The sequence below is a fragment of the Oncorhynchus nerka genome, linkage group LG6 (assembly GCF_034236695.1).
Source record: "Oncorhynchus nerka isolate Pitt River linkage group LG6, Oner_Uvic_2.0, whole genome shotgun sequence".
Lineage (NCBI taxonomy): Eukaryota > Metazoa > Chordata > Actinopteri > Salmoniformes > Salmonidae > Oncorhynchus > Oncorhynchus nerka.
In genome coordinates, this window is record NC_088401.1 from 17,703,925 (window position 1) to 17,726,895 (window position 22,971).

General features: G+C 46.4%; 1 protein-coding gene, 1 long non-coding RNA gene and 1 pseudogene across 2 annotated transcripts in view; 1 reads left to right on the forward strand and 2 right to left on the reverse strand.

Moving 5' to 3' along the window:
• LOC115131019 (disco-interacting protein 2 homolog C-like) overlaps positions 1–2,368 on the reverse strand; it is a 35,238-nt gene extending 32,870 nt beyond the window's left edge. Inside the window, exon 1 of the mRNA XM_065019328.1 lies at positions 1,976–2,368. Coding sequence (XP_064875400.1) covers positions 1,976–2,054 — 79 coding nt within the window. The 5' untranslated portion in view covers positions 2,055–2,368. The remainder of the gene's footprint in view (positions 1–1,975) is intronic.
• On the forward strand, positions 1,938–3,299 carry LOC135572167 (uncharacterized). The gene is made up of 2 exons (XR_010464047.1): positions 1,938–2,646; positions 2,762–3,299. It is a non-coding gene; the product is annotated as an uncharacterized LOC135572167 (long non-coding RNA).
• LOC115130098 (la-related protein 4B-like) lies at positions 3,052–22,698 on the reverse strand (annotated as a pseudogene).
• Positions 22,699–22,971: the final 273 nt, after the last annotated feature.

The following is a 22,971-nucleotide window of genomic DNA, read 5'->3' on the forward strand; positions in this document are numbered from 1 at the left end:
GTACACCCCCTCTCTCTCCTTCTATCACTCTGTACACCCCCTCTCTCTTTATCAATCTGTACACCCCTTCTCTCTATCAATATGTACACCCCCTCTCTCTCTTTAAATCTGTACACCCCCTCTCTCCTTCTATCAATCTGTACACCCCCTCTCCCTTTATCAATCTGTACACCCCCTCTCTCTCCTTCTATCACTCTGTACACCCCCTCTCTTTTATCAATCTGTACACCCCCTCTCTCTTTATCAATATGTACACCCCCTCTCTCTCCTTCTATCACTCTGTACACCCCCTCTCTTTTATCAATCTGTACACCCCCTTCTCTCTCCTTCTATCACTCTGTACACCCCCTCTCCCTTTATCAATCTGTACACCCCCTCTCTCTCCTTCTATCACTCTGTACACCCCCTCTCTCTTTATCAATCTGTACACCCCCTCTCCCTTTATCAATCTGTACACCCCCTCTCTCCTTCTATCACTCTGTACACCCCCTCTCTCTTTATCAATCTGTACACCCCCTTCTCTCTATCAATATGTACACCCCCTCTCTCTCTTTAAATCTGTACACCCCTCTCTCCTTCTATCAATCTGTACACCCCCTCTCCCCTTTATCAATCTGTACACCCCCTCTCTCCTTCTATCACTCTGTACACCCCCTCTCTCTTTATCAATCTGTACACCCCTTCTCTCTATCAATATGTACACCCCCTCTCTCCTTCTATCAATCTGTACACCCCCTCTCCCTTTATCAATCTGTACACCCCCTCTCCCTTTATCTTTATCAATCTGTACACCCCCCTCTCTCTTTCAATCTGTACACCCCCTCTCCCTTTATCAATCTGTACACCCCCTCTCCCTTTATCAATCTGTACACCCCCTCTCTCTCCTTCTATCACTCTGTACACCCCTCTCCCTTTATCAATCTGTACACCCCCTCTCTCTCTATCAATCTGTACACCCCCTCTCTCTATCAATATGTACACCCCCTCTCTCTATCAATAAGTACACCCCCCTCTCTCTCTATCAATCTGTATACCCCCATCTCTCTCTATCAATCTGCACCTCTCCTCATCTGTCCATCTCCAGTACAGCACCTGTATCTCCATCACTATCTGTCCTGTCCTGGTCCTGCTCTGATGAACAGTCTATGGAGGGACAGCTGGGTTTGGGATCCAATAATCATAGCATTAAAAATAGGTTACTGGCTGCAATAGAAGACAGGCAAACATCCCCATTTGGCTCTTGACGTTCAGCAGTGCGTCTCTAACAAGCTAGCCCACGATGCAAACCACGCACACAACATGCATCAGGAGCGATGACAGCAATCTATAGAGCAGACAATGTATATGAATAATATACGTCAACATTATATAACACAGAGTTAAATGCGCAATTTATCTGACAATTACGCGCTGCAAAATAATCTCCGAATTCCATTGGTTAATCCGCTTGGTTGTGATTGAATCTGTTCAATCGTCGCCAGAAAAAAACCCACCCAAATGATCATCATTATCATCATCATCAGCAGCAGCAGCAGCAGCAGCTGAGTGTGCAGGCCAAAACACCGAGCACGATCAAGAACACACACACCACATAATCGTATCCTGTCACGCAGTGTTGCAGAGATATTATTAAATTCATACGTTTGAGCATGACACACACGTACAGGCCTACACATACACGCACACGGGTCCGTGGACTCACGGACAAAAAACGTATTTCAAGTCATAACACCCAGTTGGTCTCAAGGTCAAATACCGGGTTTGTGTCGGTGTCACCAACAGAGAGACAATACCACAGTGGGCTGCTGGGTCTCCCCTCACCCTGTCCCGGCTAAAGCAGGCTGTGAGGGCCGCTCTGACAAACATCTGGAGGGGCGGAGCAGGGGAGAGAGAGTGGGGTCTGGGGGAACGGGCCATTGCTGTAGAGATTCCTCTACGTTAACGGTTTAACGGTGCGCGCGGGGTTTGTTCTTACCCTCTGACAGCTCGAGCTCCAACTCCGCCAGCCGGGCGCGAACGTCCAGTGGTAACGGCGACGCCTCACGCTCTGCCATTAGGTTATACGGTAGAAAAATCTCTCCGTCCTCCCTCAGTTGCCGTCTCCTCCTCTCCTCCAGCAGAGAAAGAGAGCTATTCCGCGGATCCTCCTAGCGGTGCGTTGAGGCAGCTAGCGGTGCGTAGAGGGGAACAAAGAGAAAAATATGTTTTGTCGGTTTACCGGGGCCCCGGCATGGCCTCGCTAGTCTACCTCTTCTCCGTTATTATCGTCTCTGTGATGAGGGACCACTGAGGGTCGATCGGTGGGTCTCGAGGCTGCTTGCCCGGCGATGCGGTGCTGATGATGATACTCGCGCTGTTTGGAGCTACTGTCACGTGACGCACGGTGGAGCGGAGAGGAGCGCCACCGGGAGGGACCGAGGGTGGCGCGGCGTTGGAGGCAGGGGTATTATGTCCAAACCACTGCACCACACCCTCTTGATACACACATTGATATATAGGCCTATATCATTGAATTATGGCAACAATGTACTGGTGGATCTCTGGTCTTCATGAAGCACAAGGAATTGCCAAGGAGCACACAAGCCGGGCTTTCTGCCTACCACTCGGCTTAGCTTTGGCAGCTCAGCTCAAGTCTTCAAATCTCAGGTAAGGTACGCTACTTAAGCATCTGATTTTGCCCATATGCAGAGTAGCTAGCTTCATAGTATCACTGCATTTTATAATAACACAGCATGTGGTGACTTTGTCACATGATTTGAAGGTCTAATGGTGCTGAAGTAGGCTAAACAAACAAGCTGTAATAGCTGCCATCAGAGAATCAGCACCACAGAAGCGGACAGCGACAGAATCGGAACTCAGCACCACGTGACATTGGAAAGCGACGCTCTCAGGTGCAGACACTCACCACTTGAACAATCTGACCGCAGGCCACTACTGAAGAAAAGGTTCCTGCACGAATGTAGTTTGCTAGACTGATTCAGCCAGCCATACTGACTTCTTCATCCAAACTTTAGAATTGTAAGTAATAGGGAATAAATTACAATGCGAAAATGATTGTTTACTGTTTATTATTAAGGCCATTTGTTTAATAACAGTCAAATTATTTACATCTGTACAGAAAAAAAACATTCACCTTTTTAAATCAATTCTGTATCTACCCACATTTACAGCCTTAATCTATCTCAAACACAAGAAATCTGAACTGAAAACTATTTACTTCCCACCACCCCTGATTCCATATCAAGTTGTTAACTCAAGTAACTCTAACAATGTTGTATCTGTATGCAAACTTATCAATATCAACCAGAGTTGTTCCTCTTCCTCGTCTGTCTGTAAGAGACTCCCCCCTCCTCCCTTCCCCCTCAACCCAGTCAACACAAAAGGAATTCCATCTAACATAAAATAAATTACATCTAAAACTCATGCAGAAACAAAATGTTATATGATATCAGTACTTTAGCCAGTTGTCACTCAGTGTCTGGCTGTTCGTTGTTACTGTAAATGTTCTGATTAAGTTATTTAGACCAAGGAATACAGAAATCTGATGTCCAATCCTCTAAATACTGATCAATATTAATCAAAAGAAATCAATCAAGATCAAAACATAAAGATTTCAGAAAGTCAGAAAGGTCCGTCAAGTCTGACGGACAGACAACAGAGAGAAACAACAGTGCTACAACTTTTCAATTTTTTTCTTTGGCTTGAAGAACTTCTTCCCCTTCTCTTCTTCCCTCCCCAACCCAAAGTAACTATCTCACTCTGGTCACCGTGATAACTGGGCCGGGTCAGGCGCCTGCGCAGGATAGGCTGGGACAAGCTCCATCCCCAAGGGGGTGAGGTCAGTAGCCTTTGCGGTGAGCATCTGATTAGCTCGTATGCGTTGGCAGATCTCAGCGTAGCTTGGCTTCTTGGACTCCTAACCATTCACAACACAGGACCATTCAGTACCCAGCATACACTACTTCTCTGGTAGACAGATGACTGCATCTCAATAGTCTCTTCTCCTTCCTCTGCACTGATGAGGTGAGGAAACCATTTTAGACTATTAGATGTAGCCATGCTGTGGTACATTCAACTTCACCATTTAAAAAAACCAACTATTAACCAGTTTGTCTCTGTAGTCTGTGAGTTGTCTCACCGCTGCTGGTCTCTTCCCCTTCGTGGTCTGAGGTTCTTTCGCGGTCGGACGAGCTGCTGTGGTTCTCTTGGGAGACACTACAGTTTCCTTTATCTTCCTGTGGGACAGCAATATAACACATAACACAACACAAACGTAACATACCATAACACTGACAAGTCTGTAACTTTCTTCCCTAAAGTAATCATACAAAACACATTGTGAAAGGAAGGAGAATATACTCACGCTAGGGGGAGGGTTTTCTGAGGCAATGCTGTGATAGGCTGGAGGTCTTGTGATGTCACAGTGGTTGGTTCACTGGTACTGCTGCCTCTAACTGGACTCTGGAACAAGAAAAACAACCTTACAAGAAAGTAGAGGGAGTGTGTGAGTGTGTTTGTGTGACTCTTGGTTACCTTGTGGTTGCTGGTTGCCTTATGGATGTTGGTTGCTGTGGTAACTGTTGCTGTAGAAGCTGTAGCAAGGGGAAGTGGGGGGAAGCTATTGGGCCCGAGTTCCAGACTGGGAGACAAGGAGCGGGGGGCGACTGGGGGGGCCCTCTCTAAACACACACGCACACACACACACTTATAAACAGGTTTATATGCACACAGATATACAGTACATATCCAGTACATATATTAATTTGTAACATATCATTGCAGAAAACACAACTTGTTCAACATTTTCAGGGTCCCATTTTGGTTCGTAGGCACTACTATCAAAACTACTGGCTGAAATGATACAAAACCTTTATAACACATCTTTAAGTACTTACAGAGTACTTGTCATCTCTTCTCCTCCTCTGACCAATGGGACCTCTCCTTCAGAGAGAGAGAAACATAATCTTCTTCAGTACAGGTGGTATCACAAAAAAATGTCTCACCCTTTTAGTCTCTAATGATAATGAGTGATCAGGAAGAGACCCGTTTCTAAGGGCTGGAGGTTAGAGGTCACTACCTTCCTCTGTCAGTGCTGGGGGAGGACCCCGACCCCCCTCTCCCTCCACGTCGACCCTCCTCTCCGTCCCTACGCCTGTTGCCTGGTAACCGTGGCCGACCCTGCCTGGGGGGGCCAGGAAGGCATCCTATTGGTCCACCCTCCAGGAAGAAGGGGGGATCATCCAGAAGGCCCGGCCCCCTGTCGCCAGACAACCGCCTCTGGTCTCGCTGTCCCCTAATGGAGGAGAGAGGGAAACACAGATGTAAAAAATCACGTCACCACAACGTAACTACAACCATGCTTCCATCGTCAAGCAAAACACAGAAAGGGAGAGAGACAAAAAGAGAAAGCAAGAGAATGATAGCTTGGGAGAAGGAGAGAGATGTCTCTCCAGAATGAGAACGTGAGTGAGGAGTGTAGTACCTGAGTCTGTGTGAGGGGGATAGCTTGAAGCTGGGGCATCCTGGGAAGCCGTCCATGAAGCCAGAGAATGCCGCCATCTGCTGGACAGAACAATAATGACACCAGGGAGAGAGAACGCTCGTGCCTGTGTGTGTGTATGTGTATGTCCACCTCACCATGACAGGGTCTGTGTATCCGGCCATGGCAGCCAAGCTCTGATTAGTCATTGTGTAGAGCTGTGGGAGGGGCTGCTGGAAAGTGGGCTGGGCGTAGTATGGGCTGTAAGGCTGCTGATTGGTGCAGGGGTCCATTGGGCAGGGCCTGTAGCCATTCTTTGGAGCGTAAGATGTGACTGCCATCACTTTGGCCTTGATTCGTGCCTAATGAATGAATTAACCATTCTTTTATCATGTGATTGCCACTTGTATGGAAAAGTACTGTTTAGTAAAGGACCCGACACTCACCTTGATGGGTTTCCCCTGGAAGGTCCTTACCTCCTCTCTTAGGTATTGGAACGCCTGGAAAACACGCACACGCACACACACACACAAAGTGAATTCAATCTGCAGCTCAGTGAAATGTGCATGAATGTCTAGAGGATCAATTCCTCTTCTAACTGTCGTTAACCCCCCTAACCCCAGTCTCTCCTACCTGTCGTTAACCCCCCTAACCCCAGTCTCTCCTACCTGTCGTTAACCCCCCTAACCCCAGTCTCTCCTACCTGTCGTTAACCCCCCAAACCCCAGTCTCTCCTACCTGTCGTTAACCCCCCCTAACCCCAGTCTCTCCTACCTGTCGTTAACCCCCTAACCCCAGTCTCTCCTACCTGTCGTTAACCCCTAACCCCAGTCTCTCCTACCTGTCTTTAACCCCCTAACCCCAGTCTCTCCTACCGGTCGTTAACCCCCTAACTCCAGTCTCTCCTACCTGTTGTTAACCCCCTAACCCTAGTCTCTCCTACCTGTCTTTAACCCCTAACCCCAGTCTCTCCTATCTGTCTTTAACCCCCTAACCCCAGTCTCCAAGCAGTACCTGTTGAGCATCAGCCTCACTGTGGAAGGTGATGAACCAGTTGTCGTTCTGGGCAAACTCACAGCTCTGGATCCTGGGGAGGCTCTCACTTGCAAACAGAGCCTTCACCTCCTGGTGGTTCAACAAGATAAACACACACAATGTCAGAACGGTCGGTCGGGTCGGGTCGGGTCGGGTCGGACGGACGGACGGACGGACGGACGGACGGACGGACGGACGGACGGACGGACGGACGGACGGACAGACAGACAGACAGACAGACAGACAGACAGACAGACAGACAGACAGACAGACAGACAGACAGACAGACAGACAGAGACAGACAGAGACAGACAGAGAGGCAGGCAGACAGGGAAGACAGACAGACAGACAGACAGACAGACAGACAGACAGACAGACAGACAGACAGACAGACAGACAGACAGACAGACAGACAGACAGACAGACAGAGACAGACAGAGACAGACAGAGAGGCAGGCAGACAGGGAAGACAGACAGGCGGGCAGACAGACAGACAGACAGGGCAGACAAACAGGCAGGCAGACAGGGCAGACAGACAGACAGACAGGCAGGCAGACAGGGCAGACAGACAGGCAGGCAGACAGGGCAGACAGATGACAGACAGACAGGGCAGACAGACAGGGCAGACAGAGGTTGCTTACAGTTAGTGCTGAGCCATAAGTGCTTTTTGAAGTCGGTTTGTTTTCAGTTCGATAATTGAAAAAAATGATCACGTTTTTCAATTTTGGATATTTTTGGGGGACATTAAATGCACTGTGGGTTGAGTGCTGTAGCAACACAGAATAAAACAATTAATAAAAGTACCATGATAAAAACATACTAGAACGTTCAATTGAACGAGTACTGAACGTCAAGTTGAAAAACGGGGAGGGGCTGGGTTGTGGCTTCAAAATGCACCTCTGCCCTTTAAAAACGTCAGTCATTGTTTTAAGCCACACCCACCAAACGGAGCAAAAGTACCTCAAAATCTTTTCAAGAATGTTTTGGGGAAACGTGTCCCAATATAGCAAACGTTCCAGCAAACTGAACACATCCCTGATGTATCTCTAGAGAAACTGAGCACTGAGCTCAGAAAAAAACATAACTAAATGGAATTCAAAATAATTGAACCAATGTCGGTCAATTAGTTGTTTAAAAACAACAAATTCTTACCTCTGGGGGTGTGGTCTCTGGGACCTCTCGGAGGATGACGATACAGCGACCCCGATTTGGCCGTACCTTCTGCCCACATTCTGCCACCTCCACCAGTGGCAATGCTACGAGCCAATCAGGAGAGAGGACACGGTCAGCGCCCTTCCGCCAAGTAAACATCTTACCCAATCAGGTATACCAGTGGTTTCCAAACATTTTACAGTCCCGTAACTCTTCAAACATTCAACCTCTAGCTGCGTACACCCTCTAGCACCAGGGTTGTTTTTTTTGCCATCATTGTAAGCTTGCCACACACACACACACACTTGTTAAACATAAGAATGAGTGAGCGTTTTTGTCACAACCCGGCTAGTTGGGAAGTGACAAAGAGCTCTTATAGGACCAGGGCACAAATAATAATAATCAATCATTTTGCTATTTATTTAACCATCTTACATATGAAACCTTATTTGTTCATCGAAAGTTGTGAATAACTCACCACAGGTTAATGAGAAGGGTGTGAATAACTCACCACAGGTTAATGAGAAGGGTGTGAATAACTCACCACAGGTTAATGAGAAGGGTGTGAATAACTCACCACAGGTTAATGAGAAGGGTGTGAATAACTCACCACAGGTTCATGAGAAGGGTGTGAATAACTCACCACAGGTTAATGAGAAGGGTGTGAATAACTCACCACAGGTTAATGAGAAGGGTGTGAATAACTCACCACAGGTTCATGAGAAGGGTGTGAATAACTCACCACAGGTTAATGAGAAGGGTGTGAATAACTCACCACAGGTTAATGAGAAGGGTGTGAATAACTCACCACAGGTTAATGAGAAGGGTGTGAATAACTCACCACAGGTTAATGAGAAGGGTGTGAATAACTCACCACAGGTTCATGAGAAGGGTGTGAATAACTCACCACAGGTTAATGAGAAGGGTGTGAATAACTCACCACAGGTTAATGAGAAGGGCGTGAATAAATCACCACAGGTTAATGAGAAGGGTTTTGCTTGAAAGGATGCACATAACGCTGCAATGTTGTGTTGTATTGGAGAGTCTCAGTCTTAAATCATTTTCCACACACAGTCTGTGCCTGTATTTAGTTATGCTAGTGAGGGCTGAGAACCCACTCTCACATAGGTACGTGGTTGCAAAGGGCATCAGTGTCTTAACAGCACGATTTGCCAAGGCAGGATACTCTTGGCGCAGCCCTATCCAGAAATCTGGCAGTGGCTTCTGATTCAATTCAATTTTCACAGAACTGCTTGTTGCAATTTCAATGAGGCTCTCTTGTTCAGACATTGGTAAGTGGACTGGAGGCAGGGCATGAAAGGGATAACGAGAATCCAGTTGTTTGTGTCGTCCGTTTCGGGAAAGTACCTGCATAATTGCACACCCAACTCACTCAGGTGCTTCGCTATATGACATTTGACATTGTCCGTAAGCTTGAGTTCATTTGCACACAAAAAATCATACAATGATGGAAAGACCTGTGTGTTGTCCTTGTTAATGCAGACAGGAAAGACCTGTGTGTTGTCCTTGTTAATGCAGACAGGAAAGACCTGTGTGTTGTCCTTGTTAATGCAGACAGGAAAGACCTGTGTGTTGTCCTTGTTAATGCAGACAGAGAAGAGCTCCAACTTCTTAATCCAATTGCGTCCCGCACATTGAATATAGTTGCGGAGAGTTCCTGCAATCCTAGATTCAGATTATTCAGGCGAGAAAAAACATCACCCAGATAGGCCAGTCGTGTGAGAAACTCGTCATCATGCAAGCGGTCAGACAAGTGAACATTTTGGTCAGTAAAGAAAAGTTTAAGCTCGTCTCTCAACTAAAAAAAAACATGTCAATACTTTGCCTCTTGATGACCAGCACACTTCTGTATGTTGTAAAAGCGTTACATGGTCACTGCCCATATCATTGCATAGTGCAGAAAATACATGAGAGTTCAGTGGCCTTGCTTTAATGAAGTTAACCATTTTCACTGTAGTGTCCAAAATGTATTTCAAGCTGTCAGGCATTCCCTTGGCAGCAAGAGCCTCTTGGTGGATGCTGCAGTGACCCAAGTGGCATCAGCAGAAACTGTTTCCACTCCTCTATGTCTCCCTATTATGGCTTTTGTTACATCAATACAGATACCAACATGAGCAGCAGCTGCGTTTGGCTACATTAGTGGAATTTCCAGGAGAGAGTAGCGGTTAATGTGATTGGATGTTAATTATTTGACTAGGCTACCTGTATTTGACAATGTGTTGTTATTTCGCTGAACACTAGATGGTTTAATTTTATTTTGGGCAGTGAAATGAGGCTACTCAGGCGAGAAAAAAACCTCATCCAAATGTATAGCCCCTTTGGAAAATATAAATGGACTGTTTGACCTTTTTAGCCCAAATAAATGCTTCACGGAGTTCAAGTAACAGACACATCTCAACATCAACTGTTCAGAGGAGACTGTGTGAACAAGGCCTTCATGGTCGAATTGCTGCAAAGGAATCACTACTAAAAGGACACCAATAATAAGAAGAGACTTGCTTGGGCCAAGAAACACGAGCAATGGAAACTAGACCGGTGGAAATGTGTCCTTTGGTCCGGAGTCCAAATTGGAGATTTTTGGTTCCAATCTCCGTTTCTTTGTGAGACGCTGTGTGGGTGAACGGATGATCTCCATATGTGCATTTCCCACCGTAAAGCATGGAGGAGGTGTGTGATGGTGTGAGGGTGCTTTGCTGGTGACACTGTCAATGATTTATTTAGAATTCAAGGCACACTTAACAAGCATGGCTAACACAGCATTCTGCAACAATATGCCATCCCATCTGGTTTGGCCTTAGTGGGACTATAATTTGTTTTCAACAGGACAATGACCCAACACACCTCCAGCCAGTGTAAGAGCTATTTTACCAAGAAGGAGAGTGCTGCATCAGATGACCCGGCCTCCACAGTCCCCCGACCACAACCAAATTGAGATGGTTTGGGATGAGTCGGACAGCAGAGTGAAGGAAAAGCAGCCAACAAGTGCTCAGCATATGTGGGAACTCCTTCAAGACTGTTGGAAAAGCATTCCAGGTGAAGCTGGTTGAGAGAATGCCAAGAGGTTGCAAAGCTGTCATCAAGGCAAAGGGAGCCTATTTGAAGAATCTCAAATATAAAAATATATTTGGATTTGTTTAACACTTTTTTGGTTACTACAGATTCCATATGTGTTATTTCATAGTTTTGATGTCTTCACTATTATTCCACAATGTAGAAAATAGTAAAAAGAAAGAAAAACCCTTGAATGAGTAGGTGTTCTAAAACTTTTGACCGTTGGTGCACACACACAAAAACTTAAGTTAACTCACACTTGAGGACGTCAGAGATGAGCTCCAAGTCCGTGCTGAGCTTCTTGATGTGGTCGAGGTTGGCAAGCGTTGCTATGGGAACGTACTGGTCACAATCCATCTGGGAGACGAGGTAGAGGTCATTGGCCAGGTTCTCCCTGAGGGGACATCAGCCAATCAGAAAACAAACCTTACTGCCCACTGACCAATCAGAAACGACCCTCGCTGCCCACTGACCAATCACACAGACGTACCGTGACAGACAGGACTCCAGTGAGGTCTTCAGCTGCGCCATGAGCTCCTCTGAAAGCAACAACATTAAAAACATATGTTTGTATCAGACATCATCTGTTTGACCAGCCAGTAATGTTGGTACCTGACACACAGCTATCCTGGACCAGGCCATTGGCTGACGGGTTTCCCATGGTGACCACCGGAAATTCTACACCGCCCGGTTCCAGCTGAGCCTCGCCCACTTCCTCCAGGTCATATCCCTGCTCATACCCTGAGGACCAATCAGGTAGTGACGTTTACTAGACAGACACTAAAATAAGCCAAAGAAGAAGGCAGCAGACCCAGTAGCTGCCTCCCCCTCTGGATTAAGGGCTAGGCGTTGTTTTATATTCACTCTACTACCGCATGCTTACCTTCCTGGTTGTCAAGGTGACTGGTCACCGCCAGCCATGATTGGAGGGCGTCAGTGTAGACAAGGCCTGAGGGGTCCAGGCTAAGTGTGTGATTGGCCCATACTTGAGCGTTTGGGTTCAGCTCAGAGACCGGGGTGGATTCCTGCAAGGGAACACACACACCCAAGGTCAGTGTCTTCAAAAACTAGAAAACTTCTATAGTGTGTGTGTGTACTCCTCTGCTCCTGCCAGGTCTCAACTGGGTCAAATGTGATCAGAACAGAACTTTTTAACTCACATGAACAGAGATGTGTGTTTGCTCATCCCTACAGTTGACAGACACACACGTCTGAAGTACTCACAGGCTGGTGGTGAGGGTACTATTCTCAGAGACAAGAGTCCTGGGGCAGCAGAGTGCTGCAGGTGGTGTAGGCCATGGATCTAGGGGGCTGCTCCTCCTTATAGCCCTCCTCGCCTTCACCCTGGCTGGGCACCATACCCTAGGCCCATCCTACACAGCCCTCTTGCAGCCCTGGCCCTAAATGCATCCAGGGAGAGGGGTAGAGGCCCGAGAAGGTGGGGTCCACTTCCTCCCCATGCAGCTCTGACACCATGTCCATCATGCCACGCTCTTCAGTCTGACCTCTAAGCCCCACAGTGCCCGTCTCTGTGGTAACAGGCAATGACCTCTGACCCAGAAACTGTATCTGGTAAGACAGGGTGGAGGTGTACACATCAATCTGATTATGCTCCACCCCCAGCACACCTGACAGAAAATAGGAATCTGCAGTTTTTGCATCGTCTCCAGGGTAGTTCACAGCAGAACAGTTATCGCCGTGGTAACCGAAGGTCAGGGGCTCCTCACTACTGTCAATGTGTGTCTTTATACTACTGTCAATGTGTGTCCCTATACTACTGTCAATGTGTGTCCCTACACTACTGTCAATGTGTGTCCCTATACTACTGTCAATGTGTGTCCCTACACTACTGTCAATGTGTGTCCCTACACTACTGTCAATGTGTGTCCCTACACTACTGTCAATGTGTGTCCCTACACTACTGTCAATGTGTGTCCCTACACTACTGTCAATGTGTGTCCCTATACTACTGTCAATGTGTGTCCCTATACTACTGTCAATGTGTGTCCCTATACTACTGTCAATGTGTGTCCCTATACTACTGTCAATGTGTGTCCCTACACTACTGTCAATGTGTGTCCCTACACTACTGTCAATGTGTGTCCCTACACTACTGTCAATGTGTGTCCCTACACTACTGTCAATGTGTGTCCCTACACTACTGTCAATGTGTGTCCCTATACTACTGTCAATGTGTGTCCCTACACTACTGTCAATGTGTGTCCCTACACTACTGTCAATGTGTGTCCCTACACTACTGTCAATGTGTGTCCCTACACTACTGTCAATGTGTGTCCCTACACTACTGTCAATGTGTGTCCCTACACTACTGTCAATGTGTGTCCCTACACTACTGTCAATGTGTGTCCCTACACTACTGTCAATGTGTGTCCCTACACTACTGTCAATGTGTGTCCCTACACTACTGTCAATGTGTGTCCCTACACTACTGTCAATGTGTGTCCCTACACTACTGTCAATGTGTGTCCCTATACTACTGTCAATGTGTGTCCCTACACTACTGTCAATGTGTGTCCCTACACTACTGTCAATGTGTGTCCCTACACTACTGTCAATGTGTGTCCCTACACTACTGTCAATGTGTGTCCCTACACTACTGTCAATGTGTGTCCCTATACTACTGGCAATGTGTGTCCCTACACTACTGTCAATGTGTGTCCCTATACTACTGTCAATGTGTGTCCCTACACTACTGTCAATGTGTGTCCCTACACTACTGTCAATGTGTGTCCCTACACTACTGTCAATGTGTGTCCCTACACTACTGTCAATGTGTGTCCCTACACTACTGTCAATGTGTGTCCCTATACTACTGTCAATGTGTGTCCCTACACTACTGTCAATGTGTGTCCCTACACTACTGTCAATGTGTGTCCCTACACTACTGTCAATGTGTGTCCCTATACTACTGTCAATGTGTGTCCCTATACTACTGTCAATGTGTGTCCCTACTCTAAACACACTACTGAGGCTATCTGTTGCAACACATGTCTCTGGGAGGGATATTCTACTTCCAGTGTGTGTCTCTGAGCTCTCTACAACTCAGTGTGTCTACTTCCAGTGTGTGTCTCTGAGCTCTCTACAACTCAGTCATTTTGTTTCACAACATCACCCCCTATATGTGTTTCTTCACAGTCGTCAGTCTGTAACTCTGCCCTTTTGTCATTGTGTGTTCCGGCCTCACTGTTCTCCTTAGACAGCGTTCTGCAGTCAGTGGGTTCAGTTCCTCTCTCTGAACTCACTCTCCCATCACTCCCCTCCGACCCTACAGAGGAGGAAGGGGACAAGGAGGTTGAAGAACCTTTACAGGGCGGTAAGTGAGTGTCCTCACTAGGCAGGTCCTGAAGGACAGGAGTAGAGCCTCCTCTTTCCTCAGAGAGATGGCTGCTTTCTACATCCTCCTCACAGTCCTGAGAAAGATGGGCACCCGGCTCTGTCCTCACAACCCTGAGGAAGATGGCTGCTCCCTCTGGAGGGGCTCAGTGAGCTCTGAGTCATCAGCAGGGCTCCTGTTATTTCCAGGTTTGACATGATCCCCATCAGGTCTCCCAGTATGCACATGGGTTATGTTTTGGTCAGGCTTGGTGTTGCGATCAGAAGTAGTATCATACGGATCAAGTTTTGTTTCAGCTTCATGTTCCACATCCACTGGTCTAAGGTCAGATTTGAATGAGTAGACAGTAAAGTCCATGGGTAGAGACACTGCATAGACTGGGTAGACTGTCGATAGTGAGGAGAGTGTGGAGACTGGTGATATCTCTGTTAGTGTGGTCTCCACTGTCCTGCTGGGCATGGTCTCCTCCTCCATCTCTCCTCTCACTGATCATACTTACTGAGAAAGCCTGGTATATCTCCCGCCCCTCCATCTCCTCTACACATGTAGCTTCATTCACTGCCCCAAGCAGGGGGCTGGAGTTGGGACTAGGACTAGAGCTAGGGCTGGGTGTGAGCTGCTCCTCTGTATGGGTAGGGTCAGGAAGGCAGGGGTCTGTGGGGTAGAGTTTTGGGTATCATGGAGGTTTCAATCTGTACGGGTAGGGTCAGGGGGGCAGGGGTCTTTGGGGGTGGGGATATAGTTTTGGGTATCATGGAGGTTTAAATCCCTCTTTGCATTTTCTCTTTTCTGGCTGCTGTCAACTGTCTTCTCTGTGGGCATAGAACCTCTCTTCGTACCACACCATCTTTCCCCCTGCGTGATGTCAGCTCAAGTATGTCGGGAGCTGTAATGTCTCCAGTTAACAGCAGGGTTCTGGCATCTCCGGGGGCGATGGGGCTGTCCTGTCGTAATGCCTGAGGGTCCTCATAGCTTCTCCAGAGAAGGTCCGGCAGAGCTGGTGCCACAGGAGGCTCACAATAGGATTGGTCAAAAGCTGCTGGTTTCAATGTTTGTGATTGGCTGATTGGTGTAAATTCAACTGTTTGTGATTGGTCAGAAGCCATGGGTTCAGAAGCCTTGGGTTATGTTATGTGTCATAGGTCAGGCATATGCAGATTTCTCTCTGTGTGATTGGTCATTGGCTGTAGGTTCCTCTGAATGTGATTGGACAGCTGTAGGTTCTTCGATGTGCGATTGAATAAAGGATAATTGTTCCGCTGTCTGCGATTGGTCAGTGTCGAGGTCATATGCGTCGATGGAGCAGACGCTGTAGAAGCTCTGAGTTCTGGGCCTGAAACCCTGCCCCAGGGGTTCCCTGACGACACAGTATTCCTCATCAATCCGCCACTAAATTGAGGTAATCCCCCCAGCTCTGACATCATACAGCTGGTGGGTTGGGGATGTCTTGACCAGGCGGGTTCCCCAACCCTCTGTCTTTTCCTGGCCAGGGTCCAGGGTCCGGCTGAACCAGGTATCCCCAAGCACGTCATTCTCTGCTATCCTCTGTCTCACTGGGCTCTCAATTGTGTTCACTATTTTCTGTCTTTCTGGGTTCTCCATGGTGTTCTCTGTTTGGGTGGTTTCTCCATGGTCTTCTCTGTCCTCTGGCTGGCTGGGTTCTGCATGGTGTTCTCTATCTGTCTTGCTAGGTTCTAAAATGTCTTCATCTTCTGTTTGGGTGGGTTCTGCATGGTGTTCTCTATCCTTTGTCTAGGTGAATTATCCATGCTGTTCTCTGCTATCTTCTGTTTAAACTGGCTCTCCACACCCTCCATATACAGAACATTCTCACAGCTGGCCCTGGCCTTGGCAGTGTTTGTGTGTGGCACTCCTGCCTCCATGGAGTCTATGTGTGTGTTGGTCAGTGTGACCATGCCGGGGCCTGTGGAGGCGTTAATAATAGCAGGTTCCTCCTCCTGTGAGTGTTCTGGACTGAGTGGCCCCCGACTCCGCACGCCGCTACCTCTCGCCATGGGGCCTGTCGACACGTTGTCTTGGATGACATTGTTCTTATTCTCCTGTTCCTGAATCTTCCATTTGGCTGGTCCGTCTGGCACACAAGTGTGTTGAGCCAGTAGGTCAGATACATGTTGAGCCAGGCCATTAGCATGTGACTCATCCTGGTTCTTGCATCCTAGCCCCTCTGGGCTTGATACCTGAAGCAGCCTGGTCCTATCACTCAGCAGGCCTGGGCTCAGCTCCTTACTGCAGCAGCACTCATCTTCACTACAAGCCTCTACAACAGCCAAGCACCTCACCAACACTCAGACCCAGATCCTCTCACTAGCTAATCTCACACAGAAAGAAGAAAGACCGTAACTATCAATCACTTTCCTCTGCTCTTCTCATGCTTTTCTCCTCCCCTGCCCAGAACAGCACATGTAAAGGAGCTCACATGTCCCTGCCACTCAAGAGAGCCCTCCAGTGTGTGGTTATAGTTGGAATAGGCACATGGCCAGACGAGTACCAATGCAAGAGCAGAGGAAGCCACCCCCCTTTCTCTCCTTCTCTCCCTTTTAGGTTATCTCGTTCACGTTTACTCTTGCCTATTCAGCTTACTCACTTTCTCGCTCTCTCCCCCCCTGCAAGGCCACTACAGAAGGCATGCCTAGACTGTGACTCTATGGCTAAATACCCACTGAAGCTCTGAGCAGCAGGAGGGATAAAATAGTTCTGGGTGTATATGGAATGTAATATAGTGTGTGTGTACTAATGAACAATCTGAACAACACATCAAGTCACAAACAACTGCACAATCCTTGTGACAATCTGCAACGCAGGTCTTGTATCTAATGATTAGAGCTAGGAGGTTTTTACTGGTCAGGTCACATAGCTGAGAAACATGTTATCTACTATGCCAGACCCAAAAAGCTGTGTGTGTGAGTAAAGAGCTTCAGTGACAGTACTGTACCAGGTGTTGACGCTCCAGACCGAGGTGGTGTGACCACGTCTCCCGCATTAGCAGCACCGGAGGCTCAGCTGGGACGGCCGACTCCTGGTCTGACGTCATGTGACGTCTGAACTCCTCTCAGGGATGTGTGCTGCTGCTCACCAGGGAAGCTGGTTGGGGGATATATCTAAACTTAGCAAAAAAAGAAACATCCATTTTTCAGGACCCTGTCTTTCAAAGATAATTCGTAAAAATCCAAATAACGTCACAGATCTTCATCGTAAAGGGTTTAAACACGGTCTCCCATGCTTGGTTCAGTGAACCATAAGCAATAAATGAACATGCACCTGTGGAACGCTGGTTAAGACACTAACAGCTTACAGACGGCAATTAAGGTCAGTTATGAAAACTTATGACACTAAAGAGGCCTTTCTACTGACTCTGAAAAACACCAAAAGAAAGATGCCCAGGGTCCCTGTTCATCTGCGTGAACGTGCCTTAGGCATGCTGCAAGGAGGCATAAGAACTGCAGATGTGGCCAGGGCAATAAATTGCAATGTCCGTACTGTGAGATGCCTAAGACAGCGCTACAGGGAGACAGGACGGACAGCTGAACGTACTCGCATTGGCAGACCACGTGTAATAACACCTGCACAGGATTGGTACATCCGAACATCACACCTGCATGACAGGTACAGGATGGTCTACATAAACTTCCCGAGTTACACCAGGAACGCACAACCCCTCCATCAGTGCTCAGACTGTCCGCAATAGGATGAGAGAGGCTGGACTGAGGGTTTGTAGGCCTGTTGTAAGGTAGGTCCTCACCAGACATCACCGGCAACAACGTCGTCTATGGGCACAAAACCCATCGTCGCTGGACCAGACAGGACTGGTAAAAAGTGCTCTTCACTGACTAGTCGCGGTTTTGTCTCACCAGGGGTGATGGTCGGATTCGCGTTTATCATCAAAGGAATGAGCGTTACACCGAGGCCTGTACTCTGGAGCGGGATCGATTTGGAGGTGTAGGGTTCGTCATGGTCTGGGGCGGTGTGTCACAGCATCATCGGACTGAGCTTGTTGTCATTGCAGGCCATCTCAACGCTGGGCGTTACAGGGAAGACATCCTCCTCCCTCATGTGGTACCCTTCCTGCAGGCTCATCCTGACATGACCCTCCAGCATGACAATGCCACCATCCACACTGCTCGTTCTGTGCGTAATTTCCTGCAAGGAATGTCAGTGCTCTGCCATGGCCAGCGAAGAGCCCGGATCTCAATCCCATTGAGCTCATCTGGAACCTGTTGGATTGGAGGGTGAGGGCTAGGGCCATTCCTCCAAGAAACGGGAACTTGCAGGTGCCTTGGTGGAAGAGTGGGGTAACATCTCACAGCCAGGACTGGCGAATCTGGTGAAGTCCATGAGGAGGAGATGCACTGCAGTACTTAATGTAGCTGGTGGCCACACCAGATAGTGACTGTTACTTTTGATTTGGACCCCCCTTTGTTCAGGGACACATTATTCCATTTCTGTTAGTCACATGTCTGTGGAACGTGTTCAGTTTATGTCTCAGTTGTTGAATCTTGTTATGTTCACACAAATATTTACACATGTTAAGTTTGCTGAAAATAAACACAGTTGACAGTAAGAGGACGTTTATATATGTGTATATCCAGTGCCTTCGGGAAAGTATTCAGACCCCATTTTGTTACGTTATAGCCTTATTCTAAAATGGATTAAATTAAATACAAATCCTCAGAAATGTACACAACACCCAATATTGACAGAGTGAAAAAAGTTTTTTTTAATTACATTTTTGAAAATGTATTAAAAAAAAACAGAAATTCCTTCTTTACATGAGTATTCAGACCCTTTGCTATGAGACTAGGAATTGAGCTCTGTTGTATCCTGTTTCCATTGATCATCCTTGAGATGTTTCTACAACTTGATTGGAGTCCACCTGTGTTAAATTAAATTGATTGGACATGATTTGAAAAGGCACCTGTCTATATAAGGTCCCACAGTTGACAGTGCATGTCAGAGCAAAAACCAAGCCATAAGGTCAAAGTAATTGTCCATAGAGTTGAGACAGGATTGTGTCGAAGCACAAATCTGGGGAAGGGTACCAAAAAATTTCTGCAGCATTGAAGATCCCCAAGAAGGTTCACTTTCCAAAGGTACAACAACCCTAAGCACACAGGCAAGACAATTCAGGAGTGGCTTCGGGACAAGTCTCTGAATGTCCTTAAGTGGCCCAGCCAGAGCCCGTACTTCTGATCGAACATCTCTGGACAGACCTGAAAATAGCTGTGCCGCGACGCTCCCGATCCAACCTGACAGAGCTTGAGAGGATCTGCAGAGAAGAATGGGAGAAACATCCAAATACAGGTGTGCCAAGCTTGTAATGTCATACCCAACCAGACTCGAGGCTGTAATCCCTGCCAAAGGTACTGAGTACTGAGTAAACGGTCTGAATACTTATGTAAATGTTTTAGCAAAAATTATAAAAACTGTTTTTTCTTTGTCATTATGGGGTATTTGTGTGTCATGACGTTGGCCTGTGGGTGAGGTTTATGACCCCCCCCCCCCTAAATACCTTTCTCCCTTTCTTCTCTCTTGACTCTCTAGAGTAGGACTCTTGAAAAGCCTGTGTTAAACATAGAGTCTGGGAACATAAAAAGGTGGGGGGGGGGAGAAACCATATTTCGGTAATCCAACCAGCTGAAAATATGCATTGGTACTAAATGAATATGATGCCAGATCAGTTGGCGTCTGAGACATTATTACTGATGATAGGACGACAAACTGTATCTTGGAAAGTCTACACATTATAGTTATCAGATTCACATGGAATTGTTGTGAAATTTAAATGTTTAAATATGAAACTATTTGTGAAAAGATTCAATGTAATTTAGCTTCTTAATGAGAGAACGGTTTGTCATACAGTAAACTATGCTCAACTCAGTGGCCCCACCCATGTGAACCGACATTGGTTATAAACTATGAAACACGCCCTTCTCTCCCCTCCTATATAAAGCCCTTGACGAAAATGTAACTTTCTGTTCCAAGGACGTAAGGACTTCCGGTCCCTGCGTTGAAAGGACAAAGATCACCTACAGAACTAAGCCAACCTCAGCGTGAGCTCTGGTTGAAAGACAAGAACCTAACGAAATTAGCATCGAATCTCAATGTGATGGTGACGACCTACACGCCGAAGGATGAATTTCGACTATACCAGCAGAATATAGCATGATCTTAAAAGTATGGCAACTTGGTATGAACTTTGAACTCTTATTCACTAAAGAAGTGATACCTCCTAGCCGTCGCGTTAGCACAGCAACTGTAGACGTGGGCTAGGAGAGGACGGACAGAGTAACTGTTCTACCACACGACGACGGTACTACCAAGTATCCATTCTACCACCAGAGATCCAATGCTGGCAAACCGGCCTTCCATCGACGACCAATCTACCGAAGCACAGCTCAGAGTAAATATTTATTACATTCTCCTTTTTCAAATGGGCAGTAATTTAGAATGCATAAGATACTGTATTTACGATAGCATAGCTTCTCCCTTTGTTACTCAGTCTTCCCGCTCTTTCACTCAAACCCCCGTTTTCGCTATATCGGCTACGTTCACCAGGTCCGTCAATGTATGATTCATTCTGTGTATATGTAATTCTGTGTGATTAGTTAGGTATTTAGTAAATAAATCATTAAACCAAATGTTGTATTGCTAATTCAACTTGTTAGCCAGGGTTCGTGAAGATAACCAAGAATTTACCATTGAATTGGTCCAATGAGCTGAAATAAAAATCACAGAAATGTTCCATATGCACAAAAAGCTTATTTCACTCAACTGTTGTGCACAAATTTGTCTACATCCCTGCTAGTGAACATGTTTTCTTTGCCAAGATAATCCATCCACCTGACAGGTTTGGCATATCAAGAAGCTGATTAAACAGCATGATCATTACACAGGTGCACCCTGTGCTGGGAACAATAACAGGTAATGTTTGTCACAATGCCACAGATGTCCCAAGTTGAGGGAAAGTGCAATTGGCATGCTAACTGCAAGAATGCCCACCAGAGCTGTTGCCAGATAATTTAATGTTCATTTCTCTACCATAAGCCACCTCCAACGTCATTTTAGAGAATTTGGCAGTACGTTCAACTAGCCTCACAACAGAAGACCACGTGTAACCAAGCCAGTCCAGGACCTCCACATCCGGCTTCTTCACCTGCGGGATCGTCTGAGGGAGTGCTGAGGAGTATTTATTTCTGTAATAAAGCTCTTTTTTGTGGAAAAACTCATTCTGATTGGCTGGGCCTGGCTCCCCAGTGGGTGGGCCTATGCCCTATCAGGCCCACCCATGGCTGCGCTTTATTTCAATTGACTGATTTCCTTATATTAATTGTAACTCAGTAAAGTATTTGAATCTTTTAAAATCTATTTTTGTTCAGTATGAATAGAGGGGAGAATGTGCTTAACCAGTGCAGGCCGCAGACACAATCTACTAATTCAGGCACTGGACATCTGACTGCAAGTTACCAGACACTGACAGCTGACTATGAACTCTGTACAGGGAAATGAGAAACGTACAGTTAGTTGCCTGCCTATGAAGCTTGTTGCACCACATTTGCAGACACATTTTGAAAGATCAGTCAGTGACACAGTTGGCTTTGTGTGAGCATTCATGTCAATTTGGACTAAGGGCTCTAGTCAATCTGTAAAACTGACGCGTTACAAATCCCGCGATAGAAATTGTTAAGTAATTTACGATTGAACCGAAATATGCGTTTAATGTGAATGTAGTTTCCGCTAAAGCAGCAACATTGCATTGTTTCAATCACGCTGTAAAGCGGATTTCCGTGATGCGGATTGAATAGAGCGCTTGTTTGACTAATAACGTTACATATAATTTGGGCGAGGGATTTTTTGTGACTAGCCTACATAAAATGACTAGCTAGCTAAAGTTATCTTTGCAAAATAGAGGTCGATAACATGCCAGCATTAGCTAATGGTGAGCTGCCACTTGCCAGCACATGACTCATTCACCTGGGGCGTATTCATTACGCCGAATATGTTGCAAAAGTTTCTAAAACGGAAGCCACCGGGACGAAACGTGGAGTGACATATAGCGGCTGTATTTATGCAATGGAAAATTCATTTTCCGTTTTGCGACGGTTTGGACAAATAATTACACCCCTGATTGGCCCTGTAGCGAAAACAGCTGACGTTAGCTAACTAGCGGTAACTACTTACTGTCCACATTGACATTAACCTAGCTAGTTAGTCACCGTCAACGAATGTTAGTACCCAGTGGCCGTTGCTTAATCTGGCAAAGTTAGCTAGATAGGTGCGCATCCAACTAGCCATATATAATGTAGCTAATTACAGTAACAAAATAAACCAGCAGGGACAAGTTTCTTTGATCGGTTCACAACATATGGTGAGAATAACAATGATGTATCAGCTAAGGTTAACAGTCATTGACCAAATAACTTATTGAAACAGTTTGCTTTGCGAACTAACGTTACATAGGCAAAGCAACTCACCTGGCCAATTTTGGCTAATATTCTCCTTTGCATACGATGTTAGCTAGTTTAGCCGTGTGTGTTGCTTCTCAGACCGCACGTCAAGTCTACCTCCTCCAAAATGACATGTAAACAAAACTTTTCAGTAACCATGGGCACCAACAGCCTACCGAGAGCAACAACAAAAAAAATCTATATTATTTTTAAAGGTTAAGTTTGTGTTAACGACAAATCTGAGGAATTTGAAAAATGTTTGTTTAAATTAGCAAACATTTATATTCGAAAAAAATCTCTGAACTTCTTTGCATTATTTTCAGGTGTAGCCAGCAGATCCGACTCGCTTGTGACCATTAGCACTCGTACATTCTTCTCTGTGTAACAATTGGGATGATGGGCCAATTCGGAGTACA